The following is a 14,162-nucleotide window of genomic DNA, read 5'->3' as shown; positions in this document are numbered from 1 at the left end:
CAAAATTAACGAGCAAAAAGTGATTTTCCCTGAACCCTCGCCTTGGGGAAAAAGAAACAAAATTAAGAGCGGCATGCAGCCGCTGTATAATTGCAAGTAGATCTCGTGTGATGATCCTGACACCGTACTATTAATCAGAATTAGCAAGCTCAGCTTCAACTGGGCTGGAATGGCAGCCACATGCAGCTAACTAGAACGGCTAATAGGATATTATCGGGCAAACGATTGACTATTTTATCGGCACATTCCTGCGGCTTGATGGAATCTCGGCTTCAACAAATAATATCTCCGATTAGCGCTTTCGTTTTCACAATAATTCATCTAGAGGAGCGAGCATTCGTTTCTGCTACAGTTTTTTTTATTACAAATTATAAATGAAACAGAAGCATGCCTTAGATCTTTGTATAAGTCCGTTTTATGTTGCACTTTTTATGTCCGCCTGGAGTGCCTGACTGATTAGTTTCAAGGAGTAATCACTTTTTCCCACTATCAATTTTCTAGCCCTAATCTCATTAGGCTAAATTTACATGCGCTTCACTGCTTAATTAAATATACAGCTTTTACTAACTGTCCATCTAAGCAACTTAACTACATCATTGTGCGGTCAGTTTAAAGTAAAGCCATCCCATCTCTGAACCGGTATACTTCAACAGCTTCCCAGAATATCGCGTACTCTCCTGCAGCTCACTTTAATGCGTTTACCACTATTGTCTGTGTTTTCTGCTCATTTACTAATGGGTAAACTGTCCGTTCTCCGAAGTTTTTCCATCTTCCACAAAAAATCACTAGAACATTAAATAAATAGGGAGAAGAGCGGATTCTCGTGCTCAACAAATGTTGCTTCTTGGATTCTATACCAGCAGAATCAACCTCTTTACAATTTCTGCTCAGACTTAAACATCTTCTAATGGCGATGAAAAAATGCATTTTGTTGACCGTCGGATTCAATTTTAAAGAAAATCAGTTAACTTTACGACATGTATAATTGTGAAAATTGATGCAGGTTGACCATGAAACCCGATGCGGAAAAAATGGCGAAACAAGACTATAAAAACCAACATCAGCAAAAAATCTAATAAAGAAACCAACTAAACAATACCTTTAACTCGTTTCCATACTTCCATCTTCTGCGGTTGAGGAAATGCATTAAATGTGTGCAGTCACATTACGAGCTGATGTTTTTCGCATTGGCTTGACCACGAAGACCATGTAAAATAACTCAAAAGACCGCACTGCCGAGGAAAACGGATTAGGATGGTACTTGAAGCGGTAAATTGGCAGATTTATAGTCGCGAGACATGAGAGACGAAAAACTAACCGTTTTATGGGCAATGAACATGTTAATTTAGCGTTATTTAATACGTTTAATACGATATTTGTCCTGGTTTGTTAATCAACCTTTAGCCATAAATCAAGAGTTCAATACGACATAAACAAACGTTGGTTTTGTTGATGTTTACCTTTTTTCGTGTGAATTTTAGACTTTAGGTAACTTTTGTTTTGAAACAAACTTCACAGAGAAAACGATTTGAAAATCTTAACAGTTTCAGGCTTTCAGTCCGCCCTGGAAAAATTATTTCTGACGTTTCGCAAACACAAGTGGCATCTTCAGTGGTTGCGGGGTTTCTGGGAACGGTAGTGTTAGCTTAACATTTTTCTTTAAAATCCCTTAGACATTTTTTCCTGCAATTCTTGCTGAAGAAAATTCGAAACAATCACAGAAAGCTCATTTTTCTTTATTCTTCATCGATTTGCTGTTTGCAAATTTTGTCATCTACACGCTCTTTATAGCTAAGCTTTAGTAGGCGATTTAAGAAATTTTCTGTTATTTTCCTATTATAATTATTCGCACTCTATTTTGGTTAGTAGAACTGTGCCTGTTGCACAAAGACCTCGTTGCGAACATGAAAATRAAGCTTGAATTATTAATGTTATGACCAGTAYGGTAGTCTGCGAGTTAATCCAGTTTTTGCAGGCTGGAGAACATCGTYATTACATATAAAAACTGACCTGAATGCAGTTTTTGCTGGCGTTTTATTTCGAGAATAGTCAATTATGTGCAGATGGTCTYTGCTATTGTTTTGTAAAGTTTTACATTTACATRAAAARAAATTTGCCCTGTGTATATTAAAATACATTTGTTTKTAGTTGAAAAAGCAACTGCACTGAGCAATGTCTCACTTCAGGGGTAAATTTAAGATTTTAACTTTAAACATACTGTTTCCTCATACTCAAATTTCAAAGCAGATTTGTCATTAAAATTCACAATATTTACCTCTTTAAACGTTAGGTATTAGTAGGCAGATGAGGAATATTCGCAATGGGACTAATTTTGCTCATAATCTCTTATTTATAAGAAAAATATGAAGATGTAAAAAAGTGTGAAAAAGTTTTGTCTTTTTCCCGTGGAAATGATCTTAAACAGATATTTACCGTTATTTTTAGCCTTATTTCGGAGTGTCTTATAAACCATTGAGCCTAGAATTATTGGCAACTTTTTACCAAATACCCAGTACTCTCTTACTCAAGTAGAACGGCTACTCAGCTGAAACTGCATTCGTATATGAAATAAATCCTTTTGCTATAGAAATTCTTCACCTGATCAATCATTTAAAGCTCTCTGAAAAATGAACGAAAATTTTCAGTGCGTTATAAGTTCGTTGATTGATGTAAAGCATTTTGAATCTAAATCCAAAATTTTGTGGCAAAAAGTGGCTTGYTGGCAAGTTGAATATGTTTTATGTTAACGTATCCGCAAGAGTCGCATCAATTTCCATCAACCCAAACTAACCCAAACTAAAGTAAAACTGCCGTTTTAAGTTTTCAATAGCCAACTACCTTTTCAGGGATTTTTCACTTCTTCAAGTCTGTAAACCCACTTACAAGCCACTGCRAAATCGACAGAAAATTCCAATGGGCTGCAACTTTCTCCATTAATAGTAGGCTTTTTGTACGTAAATGCTATATTTTCCTTTTCTTAARGTCGCTTGTTGGCACTCTAGAATGTTTTATGTAAACTTGGGCCCTATAYCYCAACGCTTTTTCAGCCAATTGAAAAAAATCTTCAAWGCTGGACAAAAKGCTCCAGTCAACTGAAATCGCAARTATATRMAGGTAARGTAAAGCCTTCTACRTATAGATCCTACTTGAAACCCATTTTGAAATTTACATATTCGTCGCAAAATCAACGATCRAGCTTCCTGTTTGTGTAAAAACAAGTAAAGCATCTCAATCCTGCATATGCCTTAGATTATAAAATTTATTTTTTTGATTTAACAACATTYTGCTWTATGAATTTGGACGTCCTCARGGCGAYAAASYTKTTCTAAAAGTTTGTTSAGTACATAAGAAAGAAAGARSTRAAGAGGTTTGAATTAATGCGGTMTTTTTTTYKKAATTTTGCTGCTGAACTYAYTSTTTCGTTCATTAATTCACTTAATTYGAGGGCATCRYCSAGATGCTGTAAAGYGTTTGTTGATTGGAGAATTATTTTTAATMCMWGAGAGACAAGGAAATCTTCAGCGTCTTTTGACCAGTTGTTCACTCGAGGTTAACATKAAACCAATATRATTGATAATSAAGATGAGGAAAAGGAAACCCASTTAACAAAGTTATCCCCATTAAYTGCAGATACAAMAACAAATAGRAAAWTTGACTTCCTGAGAGTTCTAACTAGTAMGAAGCAAAAAATAAAAAAGTTTTGAATCGGAAAAACTARAAATGCAGATTMCTAATGTTGAACATCYCAAATAATGCGAATTTAAGRMAAYCCTAMARATTGTAATTTTTCYAAAAAATTCWAACAAATATGAARAGTATGTAGTTTTTCRAAACTCGCGAGGTTAACGTCGTAAACTATTTGCTGTGAAGTAAAACCAATATAAAACCATCTTCAAAAACTGCTGAATTAATCAAATGCGATTCTAAACGGTCCACTTTAGCATGATGCCAAAGTGATAAAGAATCTTTAACTGAAAGAATACAAAAATWAATTTCATCTCGCGMAWTCGAGTTAAATGTATATTTATCGCGAATTCGACATTGCRACTGAATGAAAAGCAAGCAGACGAATCTGCTGGCTGCAAATTTCAATTAACCCAATTTACGCAGGAAATGCGAAATGCCATCACAACCTCTTGCAGAGCTTCACTGCTCCATTATAGTCCAATTTAAACGATGTACTTCTGTATTTTATCCCCCCATCCAATTTTGATGAGGGTTTCATTTAAGAAACAATCCGTCTTTCGCTGTAGGCCTAAGGAAAATATATTAGATGTGCTTTACACTCCGTTGAGAAAATCCTTGTAAATAATTTATAATATAACGAGCCTACAGGATACTTTTGGCGTTAGTTGAGAATACGTTAGGGAATCTGATGAAATATTTGCTTTGGGATTTTTATCGTCATATTACATATATTAATATGAAGCGCTGGGTTGAACTTCTTCATCTTCGATCCATCCATCGGCAGAAAACACCGAACCATTGCAAAAGAAATCTGAGCCGATCAATTTGGGCAGTTAATGTACCGATTTCCACGAGCTGTTATCAATCACGTTTACCACTTTTTCGTGACTTCAAATTTAGTACATCGACATGAATTTCGATTCAATGGCTGACCAGTTCTTGAACATTAACAGTTAGCTTCAAAATAATGCGTCCTCAATGCAAAAAATCACGTTCTTTTTACAGATATGTGGAGACGACAGTGTGGGCTTCACGCTGGGAACTGAATGCAATGGAGATTGGGAATGTCGAGAACACATCGTCGGTTCCATTTGTCACAAAGGACGATGTTCCTGCCAACCATTCTATGCAAGAGTTAATCAAAGCTCGTGCTTGCCGTGTAAGTAATTTATTTTAGCCATCCCAGTGTGGTGACAGCGAAATAATAATAGGTACTTTGCCTCTATCCTTACTTGGCAGTAACAAACATTTTTAAGCTTGTTCTAATAGCTGTATATGTATTTATAATAAAAGACAGAATGTGGAGTCTAAAACCAATAGTTTCGGGCTTCCACATCCTAATGGGTTCGCATCGGAACAAAGTGTTTATGGGATTAATTTGAAATCTCTGCCACATCAGATATCTAGATTGAATAATGGTTGTACACATGTGCCGTGCACTGTTGAAACCATTAGCTTTGGATCTTTTAATCCCATGCAAACTCAATTTTGAGGAATGCAAATCAATAAATTAAATTTGAACATTTCATATTTAAGCCTCAGGGAAATTTCTGAGGAAACTAACCTGATTTCCGATGTTTTGCAGCCACTTTACTGGGTTACGAATGCCAAGTGCCCGAGCAATGTTCGCTAAAAGTGGCCAACAGCAGTTGTTTGGATGGCGTGTGCCGTTGCATCGATGGCTTCCTCCAGTTCAGAAAACACACCTGTCTTGGCCGTAAGTATTACCTACATATTTTGTATATCAATAATGGTAGGTTGTGCTAAGTAAAAGTAAAGAGTTATCCAAACAACTAGTGGACGTAAGCAGTACGATTGTCTGTCTGTGACTGTTGCTGGACTGTTCTTAACTGGGATTTAAACCCGCAATTTCTTCTCGAATGGACTCATGAATCAGTTCGTAAATGTCTTCAAGGTCGCGATTACTAATTCATTGATATTGATGAATGGATAACGGCACAAAAGTGCTGATGTGAAGCGTCAATTAATTGCTTTGGCTTCTTTTTTAGAAGCAATAAATCTTTAGTCGGAAATGCGTTTTCTGCATCCCATCTAAGAGGCAATGAAACAACTTCCAGGAACTTCCTAGGAAAAAGACTTCCTTCCTCCTTCCGCTTCTTCAATATAATTTTGCCTGTTTGAAAATCGGTGATCTTCCATTTCGGTTATTTTTTTGAATAAAGCACGCCTAAGAATGGAACATTGATCCCATGATCTTGCAAGAGGTATTGCAGCATTTGCGATTGGTGTGCTGATTCAAGTGGTTAGGGTCGCTCTCATGTCAATGCTACTATCTTTCTAGGAGGGAAGTTTTTAACTTAATGTTTTCCACATGATGCTAGCTTTTCATCTTCATTTTTGAAGTTGCACCAAAAAGATTTTCCGTCCTTAAATTAGCTCTCTTCAATAACCGACGGGACAATTTCCTGATCGCTTGAATTTCCACTATTACCGTTGAAATTGGGAACTTCAGTGTGTGTCAAGACCAAAGATGGATATTCAATTTCCAATATTCCCGACTGTTGAGAACTTCTCGAGGAATAACAATTCGGAAGTTTTGCGGTACATGAGAAGCCCAAGTCCGCACGATTTCCTGCGATGCGAAGTCGGAAACGCACCTGTCTCGAGCATGCGAACGCATATCGAATATTAATCCTGCTTCCTTACCCATGCAATGTTCCGTTGATCCCACTAGCCAGTGGTGGAGGCAGAAAAAAATGGATCTTTAAAGAGTAGCTGGTGATTTATTTTCTTGTTTTTACTTTGGAAAGTTTTAATTTTTTGAATGAAAATCGCTCAGGACTAGAATAGGCGAAGCAAATGTAGGAGCAAGCAAAGAAGGATGAAATAAAGATAGATCGCTTAGAAGAGAAACATGGACCAAGCGGTCTTCAACCAAAGGTTAAACTGCATGCTTAAATTAGCCACTTAATTATAGAAAATTGCTGATGTTTGACTTGGAAGTGAGACAAAACAGCAAAACAATAAATGCCAGAGAAAAGATACGAAAACAAATTGTGCCTTTGTATTGAAGCCACTTTACTGCATGATTGAATTAAAAACACTTCGATAATGTTTAAGTTTATTAAAAAAAAACAGCCAAGTCTCCTCCACTGTAGGATTTAACGGCTTCTTGCAAACCCATTGTTTGTCTCGGCAAGTCAATTCATGACGCATGTAACTACGAAAGCCATCAATTAAAATATATAATTTTCATACATCCGTATAATTGGCTCATAGAAAAATATTGACACCGAGTTGGGAATCTTCAGACTTCTCGAAGTGCTGAAGGGATGCAGATTGCAACAATACAAAAAAGTTCCAGTGTTCCACGTGACGAAAAATGGACCAAATATTCTTGGGTTAAATCAAATATTCCTGGGTTGTTAAGGGTTGGAAAAACTCGATTAAACTCAATTTATCCTATGCTAAGCAGCTTGCTGGATGAATTCGATCCCCGGTGATTGATGCACCTAAAATCAAAGACAGTGGGGATGTAGAATGTGATTCTGACATCGGCACATGTGCGTGGTGAACTGAAAAAGCTTGAAACTAAAAAAAGGAAGGAAACCCTTAAATTTTCATCCACATGAGAAAAGACGAAACCGAAAGAGCAACGTTAGAAATTAGATGGATACAACAGTGACTGAAAACATATCTAAAGATCATGAAGCCATCATTCACGATCAGAAGCCATTCAATAAGCGTTTGTGTCCCAGACGGAGAAGAATCAAGAAGAAACGACAATGACACAATAAAGATTTCATATGAAACGAGAATTTGATTCTTAATAAAAGTGAACAAGTGCTGATTTGTGAGTGCTCAGAACGTACTTCGCATAAATAATACATTCTAGAATCATAAGACAAATGCGGGATTTAGAACATTAGAAGCAAGAATTCAATTCGATGCAAACAGAAATTTTCAACCCTCCAATGGGAAAATATTGCGGAGCTAACCATATCTTAGAACTACCCAAAATAAGATGGGGCTCAATGATCATTACACAAATGTACAGAAATCAGGGGCAAAATCAACCAGGAATCAATAGTGACCGAAACCCCAAACTATTTAAGCCAACAAGGATTAACGTAAATATTACAAAAGAACAAAGTAGATAAAGAAGACGATGGTGAAACAGACTGGAAGGTAACAAACGAGTGAAATGCGGTGGAACATAAAACAACGTTTCTGAGAAGAACCATAAAAGCGCGAAAAGGAGAAAATAAATACCTTGATCAACAGGCATGATCAAGAATAGGAAAGGGCTAGTAAACAAATACTCAGGGTGTGCAGACATTGTTGGTCAACAATGATAGGGCGTCCAGAAGACCTGAAAACCAAGTCTAGTTCTGCATATAATTTTCGGACCAATCTAATATTTTGTGGAATTATCGGTCTTTAAAGTGACCAGTTGCTTTAAAGTTTTGAGTTGCAGTTTTAACATTTGTGTTTTTAAGTTGCAGTCCTTTTGCTGTAACCTTGCATTTTTATATCTTTTACCCCTTTTGAGAAGAACAATATGTGGTGGCACTCATGTGAAAATTAGTTGAAATCAAGATTTTCGTGTCTAGTATTCTCTTTTGAGGAATTAGAGGGCAAGCACTTAATGTACGGATTAGCTGAAGAAAATGTCTCTGATGCTGCTAGACTATATGTAAACCGCTTTTAGAATAGACGGGTTCCAGATCGTAAGACGTTTATCCGGCTTCATAAACGATTACGTGGGACTGGTAGAGCACAACAACAACAATTTAAAATTATTTACTGAAATAGAGAATTAGGCACTTTAAGGCCAAAATTACATGGCGAAAAACCATGGAAAGCTCGAACGGCTGAAGCTGAAGAATAAGTATTAGACTTTTTAGGTATCGATCTGAGCACAAATGTAAGGAAATAATGATCAGTATCACATATGAGGAAGACTATATTTCATAAAATTGTTAAATAACAATTACTCTAAAAGCACAATCTTCAAAAAGTGCGTGCCATAAGCTGATTACCCAGTCCGAGGAGAATTTGGCAGAACATTTTTAGAAAATCACGGAAAGAAGCGTGGGTTTCACAGAAAAATCGTGTATTGTGATGAAGTCGGAATTATCCGCTTCGATTCGACATATGCTTTTGTCGACAAAACGTTATTGATTGTAATATTTAATTCTAATCTAACTCTAATATTATAATACAGGCAAACTTTTAAATATTCGTGATCAAATGTGGCTGATGCAGGATGATTCTCGATCGCACTTTAGTGAAGCTGTAAGGAAACACTTGGATAATGTATTTGTAAACCGATTATCAGAAGTGGCCCTAAGTCTTGGCCATTTGGATATTTTCTTTGGAATCACCTCAAAGCATTAGTTTACTCTACTCTAATTAACACCAAAGCAGAGTTGTTACATAGAATTACTACTTATCCCAGCGTTATTATAAATGCCAAGGTATGTTATTTCGGGTGCAACTAAAATGTTTAAATAATTATGCAAAGTGCATAGACACAAATGAGACACATTTTGAATATTTACCTACATTAATAATACCAAAGTTCTTTAATTTTTACATACTCGTTCCAATATTATTAATTTTATTTCTCAAACCCTCAGAGATATTGAAAAGAAAACAAAGAAAACAGTTTTTGTAGCAAAAAAATGGCTCTATCTAACTGTTTTAACATATTTCCAAATTTACTAAATCAGTAGATCTCTACTTACTAAAAAAGCAAATATTCACCGTACCTGTTCAATAAAAAGATTTCAAATTAATTTTCAATGAAAAACGACGAGCTTCTATAAGCCACGTTGTAACAACAATTTCGAAAGCACCCATTAAACGTATTAACCCGTAAGAAAGCTAGACCGGGAAAAAATTATTCGAAATACTAGACTTATTTTCAGATCTTCCGTACGCCCTATCATTGTTGGCAAAAATTTCCTCACATCTTGTATGTAACTATCCTCATTCACCCTTGATTAATGAGAAAATCATTCCAGGAATATGAATGAAACGAATGACTGAATAGTAAAGCTTGATGCATCACAACTTCCACTTAAATGAAGAGAACACAAAATGAATAAAAGTTGAAACTGTGTGCTCCTGGATGGTCATACAGCTTAGTTAATTGAATAGGGACTTAGTCGCAACGAAATCCTTCCATAAAATCTTACATGAAGCAAATATCCTAAAGGGCAGATTTGTGTATCGAAAACTTTCCTAAGCCACTCATTTGCCTAGGTAAATTATTTCTTTCACCGTAATGGTATTTTAAACGACTTCCCCTATCCTCCAACACTTTTAAGACTCTTCAAAGCTTCGGAATCAAACAGCTTGCGCTCTTTCATTACTTCAGCTCCAAGAATGGAAGTTTACCTCTTTTCTCCCGTTAACTGTTCGTCGCGAACATATCATCAAACAAATTACATCATCCCTCAACTGTTTGCATCAAAGCCAGTTCCATGCAAATAATTACACATTTTTCACATAACGCTGTATTAAGTAGTTGAGCTATCGCGGCTGCTAATGAACTGGTTATCTTGCCAGCACGCCATACAGATTTTCTGTTAATTGATCTGATACAATTTACTTCAGCTTCCACTCTCCTTCGTTTTTCTCGTCATTTCAAACGATATGTAATTATTATTTGTCAGGTGCGAATGCAATTGATGAGTCCTCCAATCTCTTCCCTGTGTGATTAGCGAAATGCGAAAAGCTACAGAGCGAAAGCAAACTGAAAACAGGCCTCGTATTCCATGTGCATAAAAATGCCATAAAACTTGTAGTATTCGTTTAACTGCTTGTTGAATGTTGGCTATTACATAGTGTTGTGAGTGGTTCCCATCATCTAACAAATAGGCATAAACATGGCATAATTTTATTGTAATACGGCGATTTAAATTTCAAATGGTATTCCGAACCCGCAAGCGACCAAATGCAAGAAGAGATACACTGAATAGGAATCGCATTAATAAGCACTTTGCTCATTTCCTACTTATCAGTCTATTAAAAACAGTAATTGTTGATGGCATTTTTGCCATAACGGTTGTATCTGCCTACTGTTTCTCATCTCATAGCCTGATGCTTTTTAGTCGTTCATCCATTATTAATATTCGCATAAATTATGAAAATTATTCGTAACGGACGCACACCTCTATTGAATGGGATACAGACCGCACTGTCCTGTATGCGATAATTGAAGCCACTTGATGGCACATATAAATTACATAATATCGCGCTATTAGATTAATTAAGGTAATTGAATTATCCAATCAGTAATAAATAACAGAATATTAAATGGAGGGTTTTGACCCAGAGATTGTTCGATATCACACCTATTGCAAAACTGAAATTAATTTAATAAACCTTGATTAATTTTCAGCTGCCCGACCTGGGAACGTGTGCTACAGCAATGCTCATTGCCGACTATGGACAGCAGATAGTCACTGCGACTTTCTAATCCCAAATCTCTTCGGACGTTGTCAATGTAATGCTCCATTCAAACAAGTGAGTAGTTGGTGATTTTCCCCAAACACTTAACTCAAATTCTGTGGATCTCTAGATGGGCGACTCTTGTGGACGCACAGCATTCCAAAGTCAACCAACCACTGCTGCACCGCCCAAAACAGAATCCACAACTTTGCAGCCCAATATTGAAACCAACGCTATTGTGACGCCTCAAGTGAAAAGCAGTGCGAAGAGGACGAATTCCACGAAAAAAGGCTTTCATCCTAGGAAGGGGGGCGTTAGGAAAACCACCACCATCCGGCCCACTACTTCTGTGTCGCTGAAAACAACTACATTGACCACTACAATGTCAACGACCACCACCACTGAGCTGCCAGAAATAACCAAAGTGAGTTCCACTCCTGGACCCGTGGATTACTCCACAAGAGCCAATGTGGCCAGTAGAACAACCACAATGGAACCATCATCAACTGCATCCCCAGTACCTCAAAGTCAAACAACATCCACATCAACTACAGGTATTCTTCGAATAGATTCGGAACTTTCTGACTAAGAGTGATTGGATCTTCAAATTTTCAATACAATTTTGCTTCTCCAGCTTCCCCAGCTTCGCCATTCACAACAGCAGGAATCCGTAAACGATTTGAAACATCCAGTGAAGCAATCAGTCTCGGTCTTCCTTGCGTTACTGATCTGCAATGTCGCGCAGCTGATCCATCATCCAAATGCATAGAAGGAGTGTGCGATTGCATTATGCAAGGCAACGAAACAACCGCTTGTTCCGCCCGAAATACCGGATGCATCCCGGGAACATTCCAGGCAAGTAATCGAGCACAAACTTTAAAAGCTTTTAAAAATAGTTGATTTTCCAGTGCCGCAGCTCTGGAACTTGTATCAGTTGGTTCTTCGTATGCGATGGAAGAAAGGATTGCTCGGATGGTTCGGATGAAGACTGCCGGCCGAATAAATGCCCCAATGAGTCCTTCCGGTGTCGGGATACTGGAAAGTGTATATCGAAAGCGAATAGATGCGATGGAGTGCGTGATTGTCACTTAGGTAAACTGTTCAGCCCTTACTTTAGGCCAATGCGCTAAAAACTTGGGAACCTTTAGGTGAAGATGAAGCCAACTGCCACGTTTTGGGCAAGAACAAATGCCCTCCAGACACCTTCCAGTGCGGCGATGGAAAATGCCTGCCGGAGTATGAATTTTGCAATGCCATTATTGGTTGCAGGTAATTTTGCGCATGATTTGCACGGGACGAGACTAAAAATAAACCTCAATTAGCGATGGCAGCGACGAGCCGGCCCATATATGCAGAGGAAGAGCCAGAAGACGTCTTCGAGGATATTGCCCATTACGGTGTGGAAACGGAAGATGCAGGTCGACTGCTATTGCTTGCTCTGGCCGGGATGGTTGTGGAGATGGCACAGATGAAAGCCATTGTTCCGTTTGTCGTAAGTGAACTATAGTTTTACAAAACTGATTGACATTCACTATCTGCACATATTTTTTCTTTAGGTTGTCCAATTATACAAGGAAGGAGTAGTTTATCATAGTGCACCAATCTGACATATTTCAACTGTACCATGCCAAAAAATACGTTAGTTGTTTTTATATAAACATTCCTTTACCTCCCAGCTATGTAGTGGCCGATGTATACTTACTTAAGTATGGTTAGAGTTGCAATAATGTATAAGGCTCAGGCTCAAATATTCTGTATTTATAGATTTATTTATTGTACTTGATTGCATAGACTACGTTAGGTTCAGTGTAAAAATGTGCTAAGATCGTACTTTTAAGTTAGATTGTATAGATTGTAAGTACAAATTTAATAAATTACTCTCCTTGACAATGCAGGCGATTCCTTGTGTTAATCATTATTTCCTTGGCTTATTAACAAATATCTAAAAACTAGTTGAAAATTAGCATAACTGGAAATCGGGACTTGAAGAAATATGTTTAATAACGAAATTAGTGTAAGATCAATTGGAAAATTATAGTGCCAATTAATTTTTCAAAACGACTTTCCATATACAAGCAATACACAAATGCCTCCAATTTTGATATGTTGGAAGTGAAAATGGACCACGAAATGATCGAGATATTTGGAGTTAGTTATGAAAACATTTGGAACAATGGAATGAAAACACATGGAAAGACAGAACCCTAGAAAGCCTAAAATACAATTTTTTGCATTGGTGTTTGCAAAAATTTTCAAAGTTATTCGGTTTGTTAAATTGAAAACATCAAAATTAACAAAACCTATTAGTATGATGACTAAAAAAAAAGCCAAATAATTTCGGTCAAGCATCTTGTATACTTTTTTCATGCTTATAATTAGCCCGAATTATAATCAAAAAGCATTTATGAAAATGATCAGTATTTTTTTATTTTTCGGGTTCCTAATTTCACTTTTAATAAGATGTGCCAACGTTTGAACACTTCTGAAGSAATCGAATCGAAACACRGCAAWMGCTMTTCTCAAATTARAAACKCAATTKWGATARATMGWATTTWWAGAACGTCGSKMWAAACAWKCATGTAAAWAWCKCWMTTACTCAATAAAWTWSAAGTCAATATTWGAACRAAGTGAAGATTTYACTGTCTTCGAATAAGTTGCACCGATTTGTTCTTGCTTTCTCTTTATCAACGCTCCTTAAAAGCGTTTAATGATCCGCGTTGGAAGCTGCAATGGAAAATACACATGAAAATATTTTTTCTTTGCTTTAGTAAAGTAATTTTCCAAGAATTTCGGTGCATATTTGAAAACCGAAAATAAAAGATCACATAARCACATTAAGGTAATGGGCAAAATATGAGCGAAGTGGGAGTTCAAGAAAAGTGCTTGATTAATCATCTAGTGGAGAATATGTGCAKTCCMCTAATYMTTTTCTTCTTCTTCTTTGASTACCGTCTCCTATCGGAGATTAAATATCATCACTGCTWTTCTTTCTTTATTTGCCGCTRGTCTGAAAAGTTCTATTGAACCAACCAAACCAATCCCTCAAATTTCTC

General features: G+C 36.8%; 1 protein-coding gene across 1 annotated transcript in view; it reads left to right on the top strand.

The window, feature by feature from the left end:
* LOC109539655 overlaps positions 1 to 13,003 on the top strand; it is a 33,861-nt gene extending 20,858 nt beyond the window's left edge. The window contains exons 2-10 of the mRNA XM_019907541.2: positions 4,693 to 4,846; positions 5,273 to 5,404; positions 11,060 to 11,184; positions 11,240 to 11,663; positions 11,744 to 11,964; positions 12,018 to 12,201; positions 12,258 to 12,378; positions 12,432 to 12,601; positions 12,666 to 13,003. Of these exons, the coding sequence (XP_019763100.1) occupies positions 4,693 to 4,846; positions 5,273 to 5,404; positions 11,060 to 11,184; positions 11,240 to 11,663; positions 11,744 to 11,964; positions 12,018 to 12,201; positions 12,258 to 12,378; positions 12,432 to 12,601; positions 12,666 to 12,703 (1,569 nt within the window). The 3' untranslated portion in view covers positions 12,704 to 13,003. The remainder of the gene's footprint in view (positions 1 to 4,692; positions 4,847 to 5,272; positions 5,405 to 11,059; positions 11,185 to 11,239; positions 11,664 to 11,743; positions 11,965 to 12,017; positions 12,202 to 12,257; positions 12,379 to 12,431; positions 12,602 to 12,665) is intronic.
* The last annotated feature ends 1,159 nt before the right edge of the window (positions 13,004 to 14,162 follow it).

This window comes from Dendroctonus ponderosae, unplaced genomic scaffold (genome assembly GCF_020466585.1).
Source record: "Dendroctonus ponderosae isolate FM_Combo_2020 unplaced genomic scaffold, Dpon_F_20191213v2 Dpon_F_20191213_5, whole genome shotgun sequence".
Taxonomy (NCBI): Eukaryota; Metazoa; Arthropoda; class Insecta; order Coleoptera; family Curculionidae; genus Dendroctonus; species Dendroctonus ponderosae.
This window is presented reverse-complemented; position numbering and strand designations above follow the sequence as displayed.